General features: G+C 45.3%; 1 protein-coding gene across 2 annotated transcripts in view; it reads right to left on the bottom strand.

Moving 5' to 3' along the window:
- The window catches only part of NUP93 (nucleoporin 93), a 103,193-nt gene extending 85,444 nt beyond the window's left edge, over positions 1-17,749 (bottom strand). For both annotated transcript variants that reach the window (XM_027516504.1, XM_027516503.1), the window contains exons 1-2: positions 17,647-17,749; positions 1,953-2,145 (exon numbers count right to left, since the gene is read on the bottom strand). In XM_027516504.1, the coding sequence (XP_027372305.1) occupies positions 1,953-2,131 (179 nt within the window). In that variant the 5' untranslated portion in view covers positions 2,132-2,145; positions 17,647-17,749. The remainder of the gene's footprint in view (positions 1-1,952; positions 2,146-17,646) is intronic.
- Between the last annotated feature and the right edge of the window lie 213 nt (positions 17,750-17,962).

The following is a 17,962-nucleotide window of genomic DNA, read 5'->3' on the forward strand; positions in this document are numbered from 1 at the left end:
GCCCTTTGGTTTCTTTTTAAGCACCTGCCCCACCCTATACCCATTCTTTCAACGTTCCAAATTCCTCCCCACTAAAATGATGAATTTAAGGTAGAAAGAAATGAGGAAGAATGGAAATTTACAAGAAAGAGAGCATGACTGATAATTGTTACCAAGAAAACATTTTCCCTTTTCGCTCTTAATAGGCTGTAAAGCTGATGCAATTAAATTATAACTATAGCAACTCAGCTGGCATCACAGTCCTTTCACTCCAGCAGCATCTTTTCACATAAGCAAAGCCTGCATGCTCGAGCCCCGGGGTAACTGCAGGCAGCCAGGAGCTGCAGCAGCAGGAGCCTGCAGGGAGGGTAAGTTAGTGGAAACGTCTGAAGGCTGGTTGGGGTGTTGGGCAATAGTGTAGGGGAGCAAGGATGGATAATAAAAAATCCCCACCAGGGTTCCCCTGATGTGCCTTTACCAATACCAACAGAACCAAGAAAACTTAGTATTTTAAAAAAATAAAATTCTGGGGAGGCCTACATAAGGATTTCTACAACATCCTTACCAATTCAGCATGGCAGCCAAAACATTCAGATCTCAAGATGAGTTGAAAAAAGAAAATGTGGCCGTTATACTCATCCTGGTGACATTCACTATGTATCCAAACAATGTCCCCACCTTAATACCGGCACTTATGTCTTTCTCAAGTTTAAGGAATGAAGACTGAGCAGATGACTGACAATTCCCATGATGCATTTTCCACAGAGAATCTCAGCCACTTTCCAGACCCAGCAAGGTCACCAGTAACAACACCTCTCCATCCTCCCATGACCCTTCCATCAGGCCTAAAGGAGCACACACTCTGGAGTCAACCTCACTGGGTCTGAATGCTGACTCACTACTCACCAGCTGTGTGATCCGAGAGAGTTATTGCCCTCTCTGAGCCTTAGCTGCTCAACTGTAATACAGGGGTCACAGTCCTACTATTTATTGTGAAAGTGAAAGTATTAGTCACTCAGTCGTGTCCGACTCTTTGTGACCCCACGGACTACAGCCAGCCAGGCTCCTCTGTCCATTGAATTCTCCAGGCAAGAACACTGGAGTGGGTTGCCATTTTATTGTGAGAGCTAAGCAAAATCTTACTGATGTACGGTAAGTAATCAATAAACACATTTGTTATGGAAAGTGGCAAGATTTTTTTTCTGCCTCACTAAAGAATAAGCTCCTTGAGGGCAAGGACCATGTCTAATTCATGGTTGTAGCCGAGAGAGTCCAGGCCTGGCACAGTGGGGATCCCAAACATATGTCTGTAGAATCAACAACCCAATGCATGCTGCATGGCAGCAGCAGCCACCGGTCAACAGTCAATCTGCACTTTTCCCCCGCTGCACCTTCTCGGGGCTCATTCACTTTCCTCTTCTACAATCAACTGGCAGGCACTACATTTCCAAGGTCTTTTAGAAGCAGCCTATGGGGTCACTGACAATAAGCAGACAGAATCACTACTCACGTGGATGGCTTCTCATCACTAACTGCTCATCAATTTCTTCCAAGTGCTCTTAAAAATGGTGCCCATCACTTCGTGCTCTCTGGCTTTTAAGGGAACACTTATCTGTGTGACCCACATTTACCAATATACTATGTGAACCATTTATGACCCAACAGTCAGTGAACCCAAGCAGGAAAATGACTGGGACGCTTCTGCACGGCAAAGCTCTACACCCTTTCTCACCCTGATCATCTCTGCCTGTGACAGGGGCTCACAGCTTGGTCAGGCAGACAGGCTGGAAAAGCCAGGAAGGTGGGAGACAAAGCGGTGCTGTTGACCTGTTTACGAAACCTCTCTCGAATTCCTGAGGATCTGGCGTGTATCTGAATTTTACAGACTGCAGCCACATTCAAGGCAGGAAAGAAGAAACAGATCCTGCCCCCGAGCTCCCCAGTGCCAGTGCTCCCTCCCCAGCAGTACTCACGCCTTGACATCTGCTGTCTCCTGGGACGTGCGTGTGAGGGTACGGGAACGCAGACGCTCGCCCGCCTGCTGGATCTCCTGCAGGTTCCGTTCCACATGGGGAAGCTCTGAGATGCCCTCGGTCTCCGCGGCAAGCTGTTCAGCTTGCTGAAGGAGCTCACCAAACCCCTCAGTATCCATTGGGGATGCAGATCCTAGGTGGGGGAGAAGAAAGAAGAGACCCAAGTCAAGGGACGGATAGGCGTCACACACTGCCTGAACCTGTCACAAGCTCAACAAAACACTGGGACTTTTTGAAAACAGACAAGGAGACAGGTCCTCAACAAGCAGGGTTTGTTCCTGAACGTAGCCCAAGAACAACAGGTCTGACAGAAAATGAGTCAGACTGAGAATAGATCATTTCTGTCCAAATTGACAGCCCCAAGATTGATTTCTGCCACCAGAACAAAAGCAAAGATATTAAGGCACAGACTAGAATTCCTGTCTCCCTCCACAGACTCAGAGCTGACAGGGCATGGAAGCCATGGGCATCCTCTGAGAGGCCCAAAGAACCCTCACCTGTGCCTCCTTCCGCCCGCTTGAGACAGGAAAACGCCCCGCCTGCAGAGGGCCGGGCAATTAGGCCCTTACCTTATATGATTCCCAACAACTGTGAGGATCTTGAGAAGACAAAGAAGCAACGTCAGTCCACAGAGCTCAGTCCTGTGCCCAGAACAGTCTCTGCGGCAACGAGGCAGAACTGAGGCCAGAAGAAGACAGGCTTCTGACTGATCCCTGTTAGTCTCACACCTGCTCCTTTGCTAACATAAAAGACAGGGTTTTAAAATTCATGTCCAAGTCTCCACTCATTCTTTTTTAGCTTCACCTCTGAGAGCAGAGATTCATCTCTGCTTGTTATATATGACACTCAGAATATTAGACTTGTTAATACATCTACTACTTTCAGAAATACCACTGCAACTGATAATTATACAATAGGAGCTGGCTTCTAGATGATGAATATTATTAGTAAGATCACCTGTTTCTCCAACAACTGAGAAAAGCGCTTTGAACAGTGTTGATATTTAATGCACATTATACATTTATTAATCTTCTATATACTTCACCATCCTAGTATAAGGTTCATGACCAAGGAGTTTTAACTACTACCCCTACTGAAATCAACAAAGATAAACAGTATTAACATCATTTAAAAAAATTTCACTGCTAAAAGGTTAACAAAATTATTATTTATTAATAAAGAACAAGTCTTTCAAAAGTAGCTTTTGTTGATTATAATTTTCCTCTTTGTTCCAAAGGCTTGGCCTCTATTGTACTTTTGAAATCCCTTGGTCTAGAAGTATAGTTACAATGTTAATGTAATATACAATTTCGTCTCAGCTATGAAGCTCAGGTTAATGTTAAAAGGGCATGGTTTCCACCATAAATCCACAGCAAGAGAATAAGGAGTTTTAAAAATGAACATTAAAGGACATTAACTTTAAAGGCAAGGGCACAAGGTTAAAACAAAAACAGCTCAGCTGGAATAAACATGGAAACATTTCTATATTCTTTATGAAGTGCCAAGCTGACTTTAATATTTAGATGAAAAGTCATGTACACTATAACTCTTTATCTAAAGTTTCTAGATATTCGTGGTCGTTTTTTGATTTTTGTTTTTTTTACCTAATGGAATCAGGCTGTAACTGGCCATCTCTACCTGTGGGAAAATGCAGATTACAGAGTAAGAGGTACTTTCTGGGACAGAAGAATAAAGAAATAGAATATTATTACACAACGGCTCCTGCCTGATGGAGAAATGTTTTTCCTTCAGAAACCTACAAGGCCAATGACATTCTATGAAGTGTCAGAAACATGGTCTCTCACCACAAAGAGGAAAGAAAAGAAACATGCTGCCTCTTCCCCCACATTTTTTTTACTCTAAGATAAAAATAATTTGTCAAACAGAGCCAAGGAGAAGAAAACACTTTTTTCCTTCATAAGGAAAATTTTGGAACTCCTTGAATAAAACACTGAATGAAACAAAACTTTATGTTTAAAAAAAAGCAGAGAGAAGAAAATACATCCAATATCTCACATAACATTTCCATATCAGAGAAATTCAGACAAAGGAAATGCTCAACCTCTCAAATGACTTATCCATACAAAGACTTAAAGTGATGCATTTGAGGGTAAGTAATAAATGTAAAATAAAAGTCATGCTTTAGTTCAATATGGTCCAATAAATATGATTCATCAAAGTTAATGAAGAATTATTCTGACCACAGTAAAATAAAGGCTGAATCTCTAAACAACATCCTAAACTTCAGTCAATTCAGTTCAGTCACTCATTCGTGTCCAACTCTTTGTGACCCCGTGGACTGCAGCACGCCAAGCCTTCCTGTCTATCACCAACTCCCAGAGCTTACTCAAACTCATGTCCATCGAGTCGATGATGCCACCCAACCATCTCATCCTCTGTCATCCCCTTCTCCTCTTGCCTTAGATCCTTCCCAGCATCAGGGTCTTTTCCAATGAGTCAGTTCTTCGCATCAGGTGGCCAAAGTACTGGAGTTTCAGCTTTAGCATCAGTCCTTCCAATGAATACTCAGACTGATTTCTTTTAGGATTGACTGGTCTGATCTCCTTGCAGTTCAAGGGACTCTCAAGAGTCTTCTCCAACACGATAGTTCAAAGGCATCAATTCTTCGGTGCTCAGCTTTCTTTATGGTCCAATTCTCACATCCATACGTGACTACTGGAAAAACCATAGCTTTGACTAGACAGACGTTTGTCGGCAAAGTAATGTCTCTGCTTTTTAATATGCTGTCTAGGTTGGTCATAGCTTTTCTTCCAAGGAGCAAGCATGTTTTAATTTCACGGCTGCAGTCACCATCTGCAGTGATTTTGGAGCCCAAGAAAATAAAGTCTGCCACTGTTTCCCCATCTATTTGCCATGAAGTGATGGAACCAGATGCCATGATCTTAGTTTTCTGAATGCTGAGTTTTAAGCCAGCTTTTAAACTCTCCTCTTTCACTTCACGAAGATGCTCTTTAGTAGTTCTTCGCTTTCTGCCATCCTAAACTTAACATGCCCCAAACTGAGCTTTAACCTCTCGTCTATAAAACCTGCTCCCTGGCCTTCTCAGTGTGGAGACCCCATCAGTCACTTGGGTCAAAATCCTTAAGTTCAGTTCATTGCTCAGTCGTGTCTGACTCTTTGCGACCCCATGAATTGCAGCACGCCAGGCATCCCTGTCCACCACCAACTCCCAGAGTTTACCCAAACTCATGTCCATCAAGTCGGTGATGCCATCCAGCCATCTCACCCTCTGTCGTCCCCTTCTCCTCCTGCCCCCAATCCCTCCCAGCATTAGAGTCTTCTCCAATGAGTCAACTTTTTGCATGAGGTGGCCAAAGTATTGGAGTTTCAGCTTTAGCATCAGTCCTTCCAAAGAACACCCAGGACTGATCTCCTTTAGGTTGGATCTCCTTGCAGTTCAAGTGACTCTCAAGAGTCTTCTCTAAAAGTCCTTAAAGCTCTCCCCAATTCACATCCCACATGAGATAGGCCAACAAAGCCTTTCAATCTACCTTCAAAGTGCACCCAGGATCTACCTCTTCCCACCACCTTCCCCATCCAAGTCACCTGGACTTGGCTCCCTGGCTTAAGCCCTTGACTCCTGCACTCTCAACCTGACAACTAGTGGTCCTTTAAAGGTCTGATCACATCCATCCTCTGTTTAAAACTCTTGTGTTAACACAGAGTGAAGCTCAGTGAAGCAACCCACCTCTTTTCTCCTCTGAGACTCGTCTCCAGCCCCATCCCTCCTCCTTTTCTGCACCCCACTCATTCCGAGCCTCCGTGCTGCTCCCCTATGAGTCAAACACCATCCTGTCCTTTTTCTGTACCTTAGCTCTCTCAACTGTCACCGTGCCTTTGATGCCAACCTGGGCTTCCCTGGTGGCTCAGATGGTAAAGAATCACCTGCAGGGTGGGAGACCTTGGTTTGATCCCTTGGTTGGGAAGATCCCCTGGAGAAGGGAACAGCTATTCACTGCGGTATTTTTGCCTGGAGAATTCCATGGACAGAGGAGCCTGGCAGGCTACAGTGCATGGGGTCACAAAGAGTCAGACACAACTGAGAGACTTTCACTTCACTTCATTTCATAGGACAAAATATTTAAGAGTGCAGCCTGCTACCACCCTGAGCACTCCCCCATCTCCCTATGGTCTGTCATCCCAGCCACAATGTAAACCGCACAAGGACGGCGATTTTTGCCTGTTTTGTTCACTGAGGTTCACCCAGTCCCTAGAACAGTGCCTGGCACATAGTAGGTGCTCATCTGTTGAATGAATAGTAGGAGTTTTGTTCTTCCATTTATGGAGACTGTTTTTCTTGAAGACTTCCTATACATTCTTGCCAAATCCACTGGCAAGCACAGACCAGAGCAAAAACATTCTCTTCCAACTACCAACTGATACTTAACATTTCCGAGGCTGCACAGCATAAGGCAGTGACAATATAAATGGCATGAATTCAGATCACACTTGGTCCAGACAAGTGCTTTCCCTCTAAATACCCAGACAAAAACCCAGTGGTATTTTAGAAGAAATAGCCCAGTTTTCAGGTGAACAAATTCCAAACTAAGCAAATAATACATAGAATTGTGCTATACAACTTCAAAGTAGAAAATAAGCTTGTTTCATGTCTGTCTGAAAGAAGACAGTAATGTATATAATACTATATTTGGGAAAAACTGGATTTGTCCTGCATTATAACTCAACCAATGGAAACTGATTTATCAAAAAATGCTATTAAAGTTTCCAAGTCTATACTTTTATGCAGTCATCATCCTGTTTCATTAAAATTTTTAAATGCATGGTTAATTTAACAAGTTTAAAGACAATTTTTAACCTTTGTGCAAAAATAAATATCAAATTAGCCACAAAATATAAGGGGTTAAATATCGGTATCATTTGATCCAAGATATTGAAAACTGATCAGGAAAATAACCTCACAAGCTTAGTCCAACAGAGAGAACTAAAATGGGATGGGGAAGAGGGAGTTGTCAGGGTGAAGTCCAAGCTCTGTGTTGGGGAAATCTGGTCAGGACACACGCAGAGACTGGATGTCAGCTGCATGGCGGGAAGCTGTGGAGGAGGGAGCCACTCCACGGGAAGAAGCCACTGAGAACCCACACATGTGGGCTGTGGCACAGCCAAGGCAGCAAAACCGGGGCTGGATGGGAGAAGACCAGCAAGGACAGCTCATGGCACTGGGGCCCCTCTCTGTCATAGGACTCCGTGCCTGACTGCGAGGGCCCCTGGAAACACTGAAAGGCCCTTCAGAGAGCACAGCAGGGTACGAGGGCTCTGAGCAACAACCTGCTCTCTGTGCCTCTGGGAAGAAGTCCTCCAACGACTTCCTCAAATACCCGGTGAAGTTTAAAATGAAGGGCAAACTTATCACTGCTGTCAGAAGGCAAGACTGGTTGCCCTTTGCGGGGCAGGGGTAGAGAGAAAGGAGGCTTCTGGGGGTTGGTAATTTTCTTACACTTGGTGCTGCTTAATAGTGTGTTCAATTTGAGCAAGACTCATCGTTTACGCACATTCTGATTGTGCATCACACTTGAGTAAAAAGTTCCCCTCCAAAACGAAAGGCAATGACCCACTGGTGAATGCTTCTTAAGTGGAAGTTCCCCAGTTCAGACCTCTTCACCACACCTAGAAGATGCTGAGAAAATTAACTAGAGGAAAAAATTAAAGCCTGCAGCTTTAGAGAGACAGCTCCTATTCAGAGCTAAAGCCAAGGACTGGGCAGATTTCCATTTCCTCAAATTAGTTAGCATTCACCTGTCCTTCAGTGTCCAAAAAAATGCCCCTTCTATGCACATAAACATTCTTAACAAAGAGAAAAAAAAAATCTCCAAATTGCATATAGGATGAAATAAACTTAAAAAAAAAGGGTAAAGCAAAAATGCATCAAATAATTTTGGTCTACTTGCTATTAACATGTGTCTTAATTATGAAAAATATGGTCATTTCCACATAATATAACCATGTTAAATATTTAATCAAGTCAGAAAATAGTAGCGTAGTATAATACATACATTTGGTCTTTGTCCCCAAGTTCCCGGCACAAAGCTTCTATAACCCCTGGAATGTCCTGAAGTTCTGAGTCTTCTGTAACTCACAATGAACCCTTTTAAGCACACCTGAATTTATGCAAATGAGGTAACTTGGAGATGCTATTCTAGGCGGCCTCAGGATGGGGCCAGTCACCAGGAAGACCAGGTTGGAACTTTCGGCCCTACCCACCAACCTCTGGCAAGGGGAAGCAAGGGCTGCAGATTAAGCTCTATAGAAACTCCTGAACAATGAGATTTGCTGAGTTTCTGGGTTGGTGAATCACCTACATGCTGGGACAATGGTTCCAGGGGAACAGGAATGGTACCCAGGTTCCACAGAGACAAAAGCTCCTGGGCTAAAGACTCATCTGGACCCCATCTTATGTACCTCTGCACTTGGCCATTCATCCTTCATGACAAACTGGTGAGCGTTAAATAAATGTTTCTCTGATTTCTGTGAACTGCTCTAGTGAACCAGTTAAACCTAGAGGTGGGGGTGGCGGATACAAGAGCCTCTGATCTGTAGCCAGTTGGTCATAAGTACAGATAACAATCTAGGAAAGATTAAGGGTAGGTGGAGAAGGGGGTGATAGAGGATGAGAAGGTTGGACGGCATCACCAACTCAATGGACATGAGTCTGAGCAAACTCGGGGGAGACTGGGAAGTCTGGTGTGCTGTAGTGCATAGGATCGCTAAGAGTCGGACATGACTTAGTGACTAAACAACAACAACCCTTGCAGCTACTCAGCTCCACTTTAAAGCAGTTAACAGGTAAATAAGTATGGAGGTGCTCTAATAAAACTTTAATCACGGCCACTTGAATATGAATTTTATAAAATTTTCACATGTCATGAAATAGTCTTTAGATTTCTTCCCCCACAATGACTTAAAGACATAAAAAATAAAAACTCTTCTCAGTTTCTTTGGCCCATAGCTAGGAGTTTGCCAACCCCTAGTTTGCCGAGGATATTTGAGCTAGACCTGCTAAGTGCTTACTGGCCTGCTTCAGTGTCCTGCCAGACCTCCCCTCCCTAGGCCTCAGCAGGGACAATAGTTACAGAGACTGAGTGACACAACCGGCCTGCTGTCCCTTCCCTTCCCTCTTTAAGCTGTGTGTTTGGAGAGTACATCTGGGAGAAGAAATCTGTTTTGTAAATGACGAGTTGTGTCCAGTAAAAACACACAGAATGTGTTCTGACCGACCACATAGTGCTAGTGGGAACGCACTGCCCTGTTCAGGTATACGGCAACATACTGAACGACCCAAGTGAATTTTTCCTTTTCCTTATAACCCACAATCCAAACAGCCTAGCTATCCAAGAAACACCAAGGGCTGAGAAAGAGATGAAAGGATAAAGACAAGGCCATCCATTTTTATTTCAGCATTAAAGGACTCTCAATTCAGTGAGGTGCATGGGGAGAAGATGCCAGCTACTTTCCCTGCAGAATGTCAAAGTACTCAAACAATACTTTATTAGCACTCACCATGGAATTCTAATTTTACCATACACCCAAATATTATCTCTTTCAACTACAAAGATCCTGCAATCTAATATAAACGCACATTTAGCACTGCTGTACATTTTCTGGATGTTGTCAAAGGAGGATTTCATATACATGAGGGGAAATAACTGATGCTGCAGTTTATACCTTTTTTCTCTAAAATATACAATAACAATATTATTACTTCTTTCAATTATTTTTAAAAGTTTTGACAGTAATAAAAAAAATATTTTGAAAGGAACTGGTAAACAGGAGAAGACTGAACTTTGAGCCCACACACCTGGTTCAAATCTAGAAGGTTCACTTACTAGCTGAAGGGGGGGTTGACCTACCCTGGGATAGAATCCCAATCTCCCCCACAATTTCCTTGTCTCTAAAGGGGAGAGGACAATGCCTACCTATTTCAAAGAGCTGATGACACACAGGAAGTATTTTTATTAACTCTTGTGGTTTATGTCATTATAAAATGGTATTTTAGCTTCTTTCCAAAGTTGCCAATTTGGCAATATTTTGTCAATTGCAAACATCTCTGCTTCAAAAAAATCTAGTAAATATATGATACTAAATTATGACTTATTTAACCACAGCTTCTTATCATTCAGCAAGAACTTCTGGGAGACAGCCGCAATTTTTACATGTACAATTTTTAAATTCCCCACTATCAAATATGGTTTTAATTATAAATCCAAATTTCTACAATGAAAGTGTGACTCAAATGAAATTTAGCATTGAATTTGAAGTGGAAATCTTGCCCTTAAACCTTCTTATTAGACTGCAGTAGGATTAAAACACAAGAACAGTGTTCAATGTTCAACACCAAGATTAATGAGGAAAGCCTCACAGGAAGTGTCAAAAGTTGAAGACTGGCTCTGTCCTCTTCTTCCGAATACATAAACTATGGTTAAATGACAACAGCACTCCGCTTTATGCTCTGTCAGCTGTCAATTACAACAATAGCCAAAAGAAAATTACACCCGACACCTCTAGAAGACTAGGAAAAAAATGATTAAAAAACTGTTTTCAGATAATTTTTTATAGTCTTGTGAAACGAAGTAAAAGAGTTAGACCTAATCATTATTCAGAAGGTAGACACTGGAGAAAGAACTAAAATAAATTACCCCAGACAGAAGAGAAATTAAAGACCTGGTGATTCATTACAAGTATGGGCCTGGATGATTCAGTCAGGAGTGTGTAGTGTCAGCTTTCCTGATACATAAAATAACACTTGTATTATTTCATTTCAAGGAGCCAAGAGAAGCAGAAACCAAATACCCACACGGCCCACTTCCTGACACACTCTCACGGTGGAAGGCTTGGGGTAGAACGTAGACCCCATCCTGGCTTTGCCCCACATCAGCCCTCTGACCCTGGGATCTGCCCTTCCTCACCTCCGGATCCCAGCTTCACCACCAATGAGATGAAGGGGTTGGCTTGGGTGATCTCTAAGGTCTTGCCCACCATGAAGAATCTACAGATGTGAGATATTTTAATTGTCTCTAAACAGAGGATGAGATGGTTGGATGGCGTCCCTGACTTGATGGACATGAGTTTGAGCAAGCTCCAGGAGTTGGTGATGGACAGGGAAGCCTGGTGTGCTGCAGTCCATGGGGCTGCAAAGAGTTAGACATGCCTGAGCAACTGGACTGACTGAAACCCAATGAACGTGTTCTTGGAAGGAGCAGCCCCAACTCAGTGGTGATGAAAAGTATCTGTATGTAGAATCTTGGGAACATAAACCAGGGCAGATCACCAAGCCTACACCAAAAAGGCTTTGGCTCTCCTCTCTAAACTAAGGATTCTCAGCTGGGGGCGGCTTTGCCCCCTGAGGAGCTCTGGCACTATGGAGAGGCATTTCTGGTTGTCACAACTGAGAAAGAGACCACATGCTACTGACATCTAGATGGCCGAGGCCAGGGGTGCAACGCACAGCACAGCTTCCACAACAAAGAATTATTCAGCCTAAAATATCAACAGTGTCAAGGCTGAGAAACCTTGCAGGAAACTAAAGAAGGCTTCTTGTCCTGAGGGCTACTACACTAACATCAAAGGCACCCGGAACCTCTGGAAATATATGCATGCATCTTAAAAAATATACAAGAAAAGCACTACAGCTGTTACCAGATTCTAACAGAAGTCTGAGTCCCCTTCTCACTCCGCCCCAAATAATCTTAAAACACTGTATAATTCAGAATTATACCATTTGGGTTTTTCATGGTGGTATATTCATATGCCAGCATATCACACAGCACTGGAGAAGATCAAACCACAGCTACATGGAACAGGGATAAATGGAACTACAGCAGCCACATACCAAAAAGGACATATTTCATGATTCCATTTCCATGGATTTTAAGACAGAAAAAACTAATCTATGGTGCTAGAAATCAGAACACTGGTTGTGGGGGCGGGGTGCGGGTGCGCGGTTAAGGGGAACAGGGAATGACTGGGAGGAAGGACAACAGAACTCTCCTGTCAGCGCAGACTGAAACGCGTCCCTCCAAAAGTCACTGTGAAAGGCACTCAGTCGTGTCTGACTCTGAGACAACCACGGACCATGGAATTCTCCAGGCCAGAATACTGGAGGGGGCAGCCCTTCCCTTCTCCAGGGGATCTTCCCAGGAGATTGAATTCAGGTCTCCCGCATTGCAGGCGGATTCTTTACCAACTGAGCTATCAGGGAAGCCCATAAAAGTCATTATGCTGAAGTCCTAACGTGAAAATATATTGAGAAGTGGTCTCTGGGAGGTAATTAGGTTTAGAGGAGGTCATGAAGAGGGCATCCTCAGGATGGGACTGGTACACTACTAAGAAGAGACACCAGAAAGCTGCTTCCTCTATCTCCTACCCCCACTCCACACACACATTCACCCAGAAAGTACACGTGAGCACACTAGGGATGGTGGCCACCTATGAGCCAGGAAGAGAGAGGGCCCTCACCAGAACCCATCACGTGGCACCCCAGTCTCAGATTTCCAGCCTCCAGAGCTGTGGAAAAACAAACTTCTGTTGTTTACACCACTCAGGCCATGGTAATATGGCAGCCCAGGCGAAGACATCGGGGTATTGGAAATATTCTATATTTCAAAATGGGTGATGGTCACAAGATTGAATAACTATGTAAAAGTTCATAAGCTATACTAAATATATATTAACTGTGTATATAATATATATATTGAAGCTTGTTCACAGATAGTATTTAGAAGACATAGCAAGAAACTAAGCATTACCTTGAGAAAGAGAGCAAAGCTAAGATTTGAGAGATTTCTACTTTTCATTTTATACCCTCTGTCAATCTGAATTCTTTTCCATAAGTGAATGTGACCCTTTCTAATTTTTACTAACTTGTTCATCTGAAAACTGCTCTGAACTCCCTGTCTCAGTGTTTGTCTCATCACTGCCCCGCACCCTCGATGGCAATGAATGTCAACTCCACACGCCCACCCTGCTTCTTGCACTCGCACTCCAACCCAGGAGTTTCGAGGCACTGCCTGTGCACGTCCACTCAATCCCATAACCGTCACACCCCGCACGTCTCCAAATGCAGTTATTCACCACCGCTGCCGCCACCAGCTGTCTTCCCAAAGCCCTCCACCTGTCCCCTGGCTGCTCTCTCAGGTTCTAACTCATCCTTCTCCTTGCATCTGTGCATGGATTGTTTATTTATAGGTATTCTCCACTCTCCAGACTCAGAAACCATAACAGATTTTGATACACTTTTGAGAGACAACAGGGAGGTATTACACATTATCCAAACTATTGCTACTCCCTAACAAAATCTCAGGAAACCAGTACTACAGATTTAGATGACATGACATCCCTCCAAATCCCTCATTACCTAAACAGATTAACCAGCAAGGGATACTGTATTTTTACAGCGTCTTCTGTTGCTTTTTCTTTTTCCAGCTTTACTGATATGTAACTGACCCACCATACTGTATCATTTTAAGCACACAATGTGATGATGTGATAGACACACATACTGTGAGATCATTACCACAAGAAGGCTAGTCTAACTGTTGCTTCCATCTTTGTCACCATCACTCTTGGCCAGACTTCCTGCCCTTTAAGCCCAGTTCTTGCTGGATGCCAGTTCCAGTCCCTCCCAATGCCTACCACTTGCTCACTGCGACCACATCCATCTTTCCACCATCACTTTCCCTCTGTTGCTCCTGCACAAAAGCCCTCAATACATCCCACTCATGGGATCCAGACAAGGCACTGTTTTTGCAGAAACCCTGTGTGCGAGCAACGTGATCCGCTCTGTCTCTGACCATCTTCACCCACTCCCTGCTCTGTGCTCGCGCCCCATTTTTCACAGCCAGGAACATCTACTCGCCTTCCACCACCCCCGGACCCAGCTAGGAACTGCACCCTCTAACTGGGCGACTTTGGGTAGTTAACCACTCCTTCTGCGCCTGGCCTATGAAGTGGAAACATAGTTGTACCTTCCTCACCTGCCACACAATAACCACTCAAACATCAGCCACCGTTACCACCAATTCAAGTCCTACCTGCCAAATGGTGTTCCCCCACACAGGTCCCACAGCAACCCCCCCTCAATTCCTCTCGACTCCATTTTTCTATTTGTCGTGCATGTTTCCATGTAGCCAATAGTCTGTTTCTGTGCTCCACGGGGTTTCTGTAGCCTCATTTCACTCTGGAGCTTTCACCGAGCTATTTTTCATCTACATCTAGTTGTTTGTTTGTTTCTATGGGAGGACAGGCATTAGGACCTGTTAGTCCAACACCCTGCTAACTTCATTCTCCTCATTTGCCTTGTTATTGTCTATTTGTATCTAGATTCCTTCTTTCCCAAACAGCTTAAAATTTAACGTATTCTGAAGCGTTACCAATTAAAAAAAAAAAAAAGCCTTCGACTACAATTCCCACCAGTGGCCATTTGTCTTCCAGATGGCTACAGACCTCTCTGAATCCATTCACATACATGTGGGCATCCAAGAGAAACACACACACACACTCTTGAACAGGCGGTATCAGGAAATTCAATGTCGCCTTTCCCCAGGAACTCAATCCAAGGACCTCGGCGGTCTATCTGGGCCCAGGCAAGGAGCCTCATCTGTCAACACAAAGGTGACTTCCGTATCTCTATGTCTAGCCGAGCTCTCTCCCTGGGCCAATATTTCCAACTGTCCACCTCACATCTACACCTGGCTGACCAGTGGGTGCCTCAAGCTACACATCATCCCAAATGCTTCACTCCTCCCGCTTCCTAGCTGCCACTGCAACTGCCACCATCACCACCTCCTCCTCCTCCACTTCCAGTCTCTCTAACCTCATTCTTTTCTCCTGATCACCTTAACAATCTAAGCCTTCTCGTTCCTCTAACCCACCCTCCCCTCACCCAGAAAGGTTAATTCTTTCTGAAATGTTCCCCTGCCTTTGCACTTGACCCACTAAGGCCACCTTCCATCCACTACATGCAAAGAATGGGCACAGCCACCCTTACCATCCTCATCTCTTACTGTCTGCTCCCCACAGATACCCCAGCAGTTCGCTACTCTTTGGGGTGCCTCATGCTGTTCCCTCCCTTCATACCCCAGGACATGCAGGTGCACACTCTGCTAGAACACAAACCTACCCTGTCACACTCTTAGGTAGCTTGCAAAGTGAACCAGGAGAGTCCTAACTACCTCAAACCGCTCCCAAACGATTCTGAACCTTCAATTACTATTTTCCTGGACAGCTGGAAAAATGGTGATGATTTCTCCCTGAGTCTGTCTCCTCCACGTGGAGAATTCTGGTAGGATAAGGTCCACAGACTGATCAGCTCTGAATTTTCAGTTGCTAAGTTTGGCACAAAAAAGGTACCAAATCAATGTTTGCCGAATGAAAGTGGCCAGTTCCCTGAGGACCTGTACCTCAGGTACTCACCCCCGGATCTTAGCTCTGACCCCTCCCTCTCAGTGGCATGTCTTTCTTTCTCTCCACCTTATTTTCCCCTTCAGCCCGTCAGGAAGCAGGTGCAGACATTCAAGTTCACTATCTTGAATCTCCAATATTCCCACCTCAAGGTATTTGCACTGGCTGTTTTCCTCCAGGAATGCGCTTGCCCTAGATATTACCCTCTCAGATTTCAATCAGGTCTCTGTTCAGATATCCTTGTCCTCTTTTTAAAAGGGCCCTGCCACCACATGCTATCCCTGTAGGCTCACCACTGGTGCTGTGCCCCACAGAAACAGCAACTCAGTGAGTGCAGGCCTATCTCAGGCACCACTGGATCCCCAAATCTTTATTGGTGTCAGGAACATGGCCTTATTTCCTGTGTTGAGCACATACTGTGTAGCAGGTCTAGGTGCTGGAGATACAGCAAGGAACAAAAGAGATAAAAATTCCCCCTTCATGTTCCCAAGGGGAAAAATAAACAATACATTAGATAAACAAGAAAAATATAACAACAACAACAAAATTGATAAAGGAAGACAGGAAGTGGGAAAAGTCTCACTAGGTGACTTGCAAATAAAAATCTGCGAGAAATGAGGGAGCAAACCATGTGAATACTGAATTGCAAGCCCAAAGGTTCTGAGGCTGAAGAATGTCTGCCATGTGCAAAGAGTGGGGAGCAGAAACTAAAGTGCGAAAAGTAACAGTGGATCAGATTATAGCTCCCTGTAAGGACTTCATCATTTGTTTGTTTTTTCTTTTTGTTTTTTTGGTCATGCAGCACAGCCTGTGGGATCCTAGTTCCCAGACCAGGGATGGAACCTGGGCCTGAGACTCAAGTCCCAACCACTGGACCACCAGAAGATTCCCAAGAGTTTATCTTAAAATGAGATGGGGACCCATTGGAGGGCTTTATGATCTGCCTTGCAGGGATCCTTTTATCTGCTGTGCTGAAAACAGGGGTTAGGGCAGAAGCCAGGAGAACAGATGGGAGACTATTTCAATAATCCAGGAGAGAGGTGATGGTGACTGGGCCAAAGGCACTGGACGTGAAAAAGCAGTCAAGGATAACTCAAAGGTTGTTGATCAGTCTCTTATGTTCCTGAGAAGAGAAAAAAATAGCAAGAAGAGCAGTCTGGGAAGAGAGGTGGACGGGAGCTTGATAGCGCTGTCCTGACATGTTCAGTCTGAGTTCCGAACCGTAGGCAGCTGCATATAGGTGAAGGGAGAGGCCCAGGCTGGAGATATTCAGGTGGGATCTGTTAGTCTAATAAACAGGTATTTAGAATGATAGCCTTGAGTGACATCACCAGGAATGAAAAATAAAAATGTTCCAAACACAAATTCACAAAGAAGAATAACTGAAAAGATACGATGCCTAAGGACACCCTCTCACCCTTCAAACAGAACAAAAAGGTGACCCTTGCTGAAAGACATTTTGGTCAAAACAAAACCTCTTTCGCATACCCGGCAGAGGGACAAACCAGGACCAACTCTGTCAATGGGTCGTCCAAACTTTGAACAAAGACCCCTGCGGTCCGCCCCGTAATTTTTCAAAAATGAGACCCAGTAAATGTAGGTATTGCCTTTGTAAAAGATGGGGTGCTGTGGGCCCAGAGAAAGTGAGGGCCACGTCCAGGTTCTAATCACTAGCATCTCCCGGCACTGGAAGGAGCATTCTGCTGGATGCAGACGGAGGAGATAGGCCACGGCTCACAGGGTTGTCAATCTCCTGGGAGGGCACCGCCTCCCGACTGGGTCCATCCATCCCTGAGGGGCGAGCGAGCTGGCAGGGCGCGGTCAGGAAGGTAATCAGGCAGATGGGTGCGGGGAGGGGCATCGACACAGACAAGGGTGGACTCGCAGGGCAGGGTTGGACGTGGGGGCGTGGCGCGCCCGCAGAGCGCTGGAGTGGGACATGAGGGCCGCCAGGAGGCCGCGGCCTCGTGTTCGGAAGGAGGGCAGATAGAAGACACCGCAGGCGCACCCCGACGCTATAATCAGGGGCGGTTCGACAGGGCGCTGTGTAGCCGGGGTGAGGCATGCCGGCTGACATGAGGCGAACGGGAAGCGTGGGCAGCACGGTTCTGAACATGTGGACCGGGCTCCGCCCAGCCTCGAGGACCTGGATTCAAGGATACGCCGCGTGTCAGAAGGACGGGGCCACAAACACCCTTACCTAGCGCAGCAGCAGCCGTATCCCCCTCGCAGGTCCCGGCTGGAGAACGCGGCCGCCGCTCCTCGCGCCGCTCGTCCGCGCTTCCTGATTGGCCGAGGCCGGCCCTCCCAGAAGCCCCCGCGCGGCGCGCCTCCAAATGAACTTTATGGAGACCCGTGGAAGAGGACACGGACACGGGGCGGGGCCTTCGACTGAGCTGTCACTCCCCACACTCCCTCGGCCACTCCCCTCACCCTTCCCACGTGGTTAGAGTCAACTCGGGCGCAAGAAAGCGGTCGCACAATGACCTGCGCGGATTTCTTACCCTTTATTGAGC

The sequence above is a fragment of the Bos indicus x Bos taurus genome, chromosome 18 (genome assembly GCF_003369695.1).
Source record: "Bos indicus x Bos taurus breed Angus x Brahman F1 hybrid chromosome 18, Bos_hybrid_MaternalHap_v2.0, whole genome shotgun sequence".
NCBI classification, from domain to species: domain Eukaryota; kingdom Metazoa; phylum Chordata; class Mammalia; order Artiodactyla; family Bovidae; genus Bos; species Bos indicus x Bos taurus.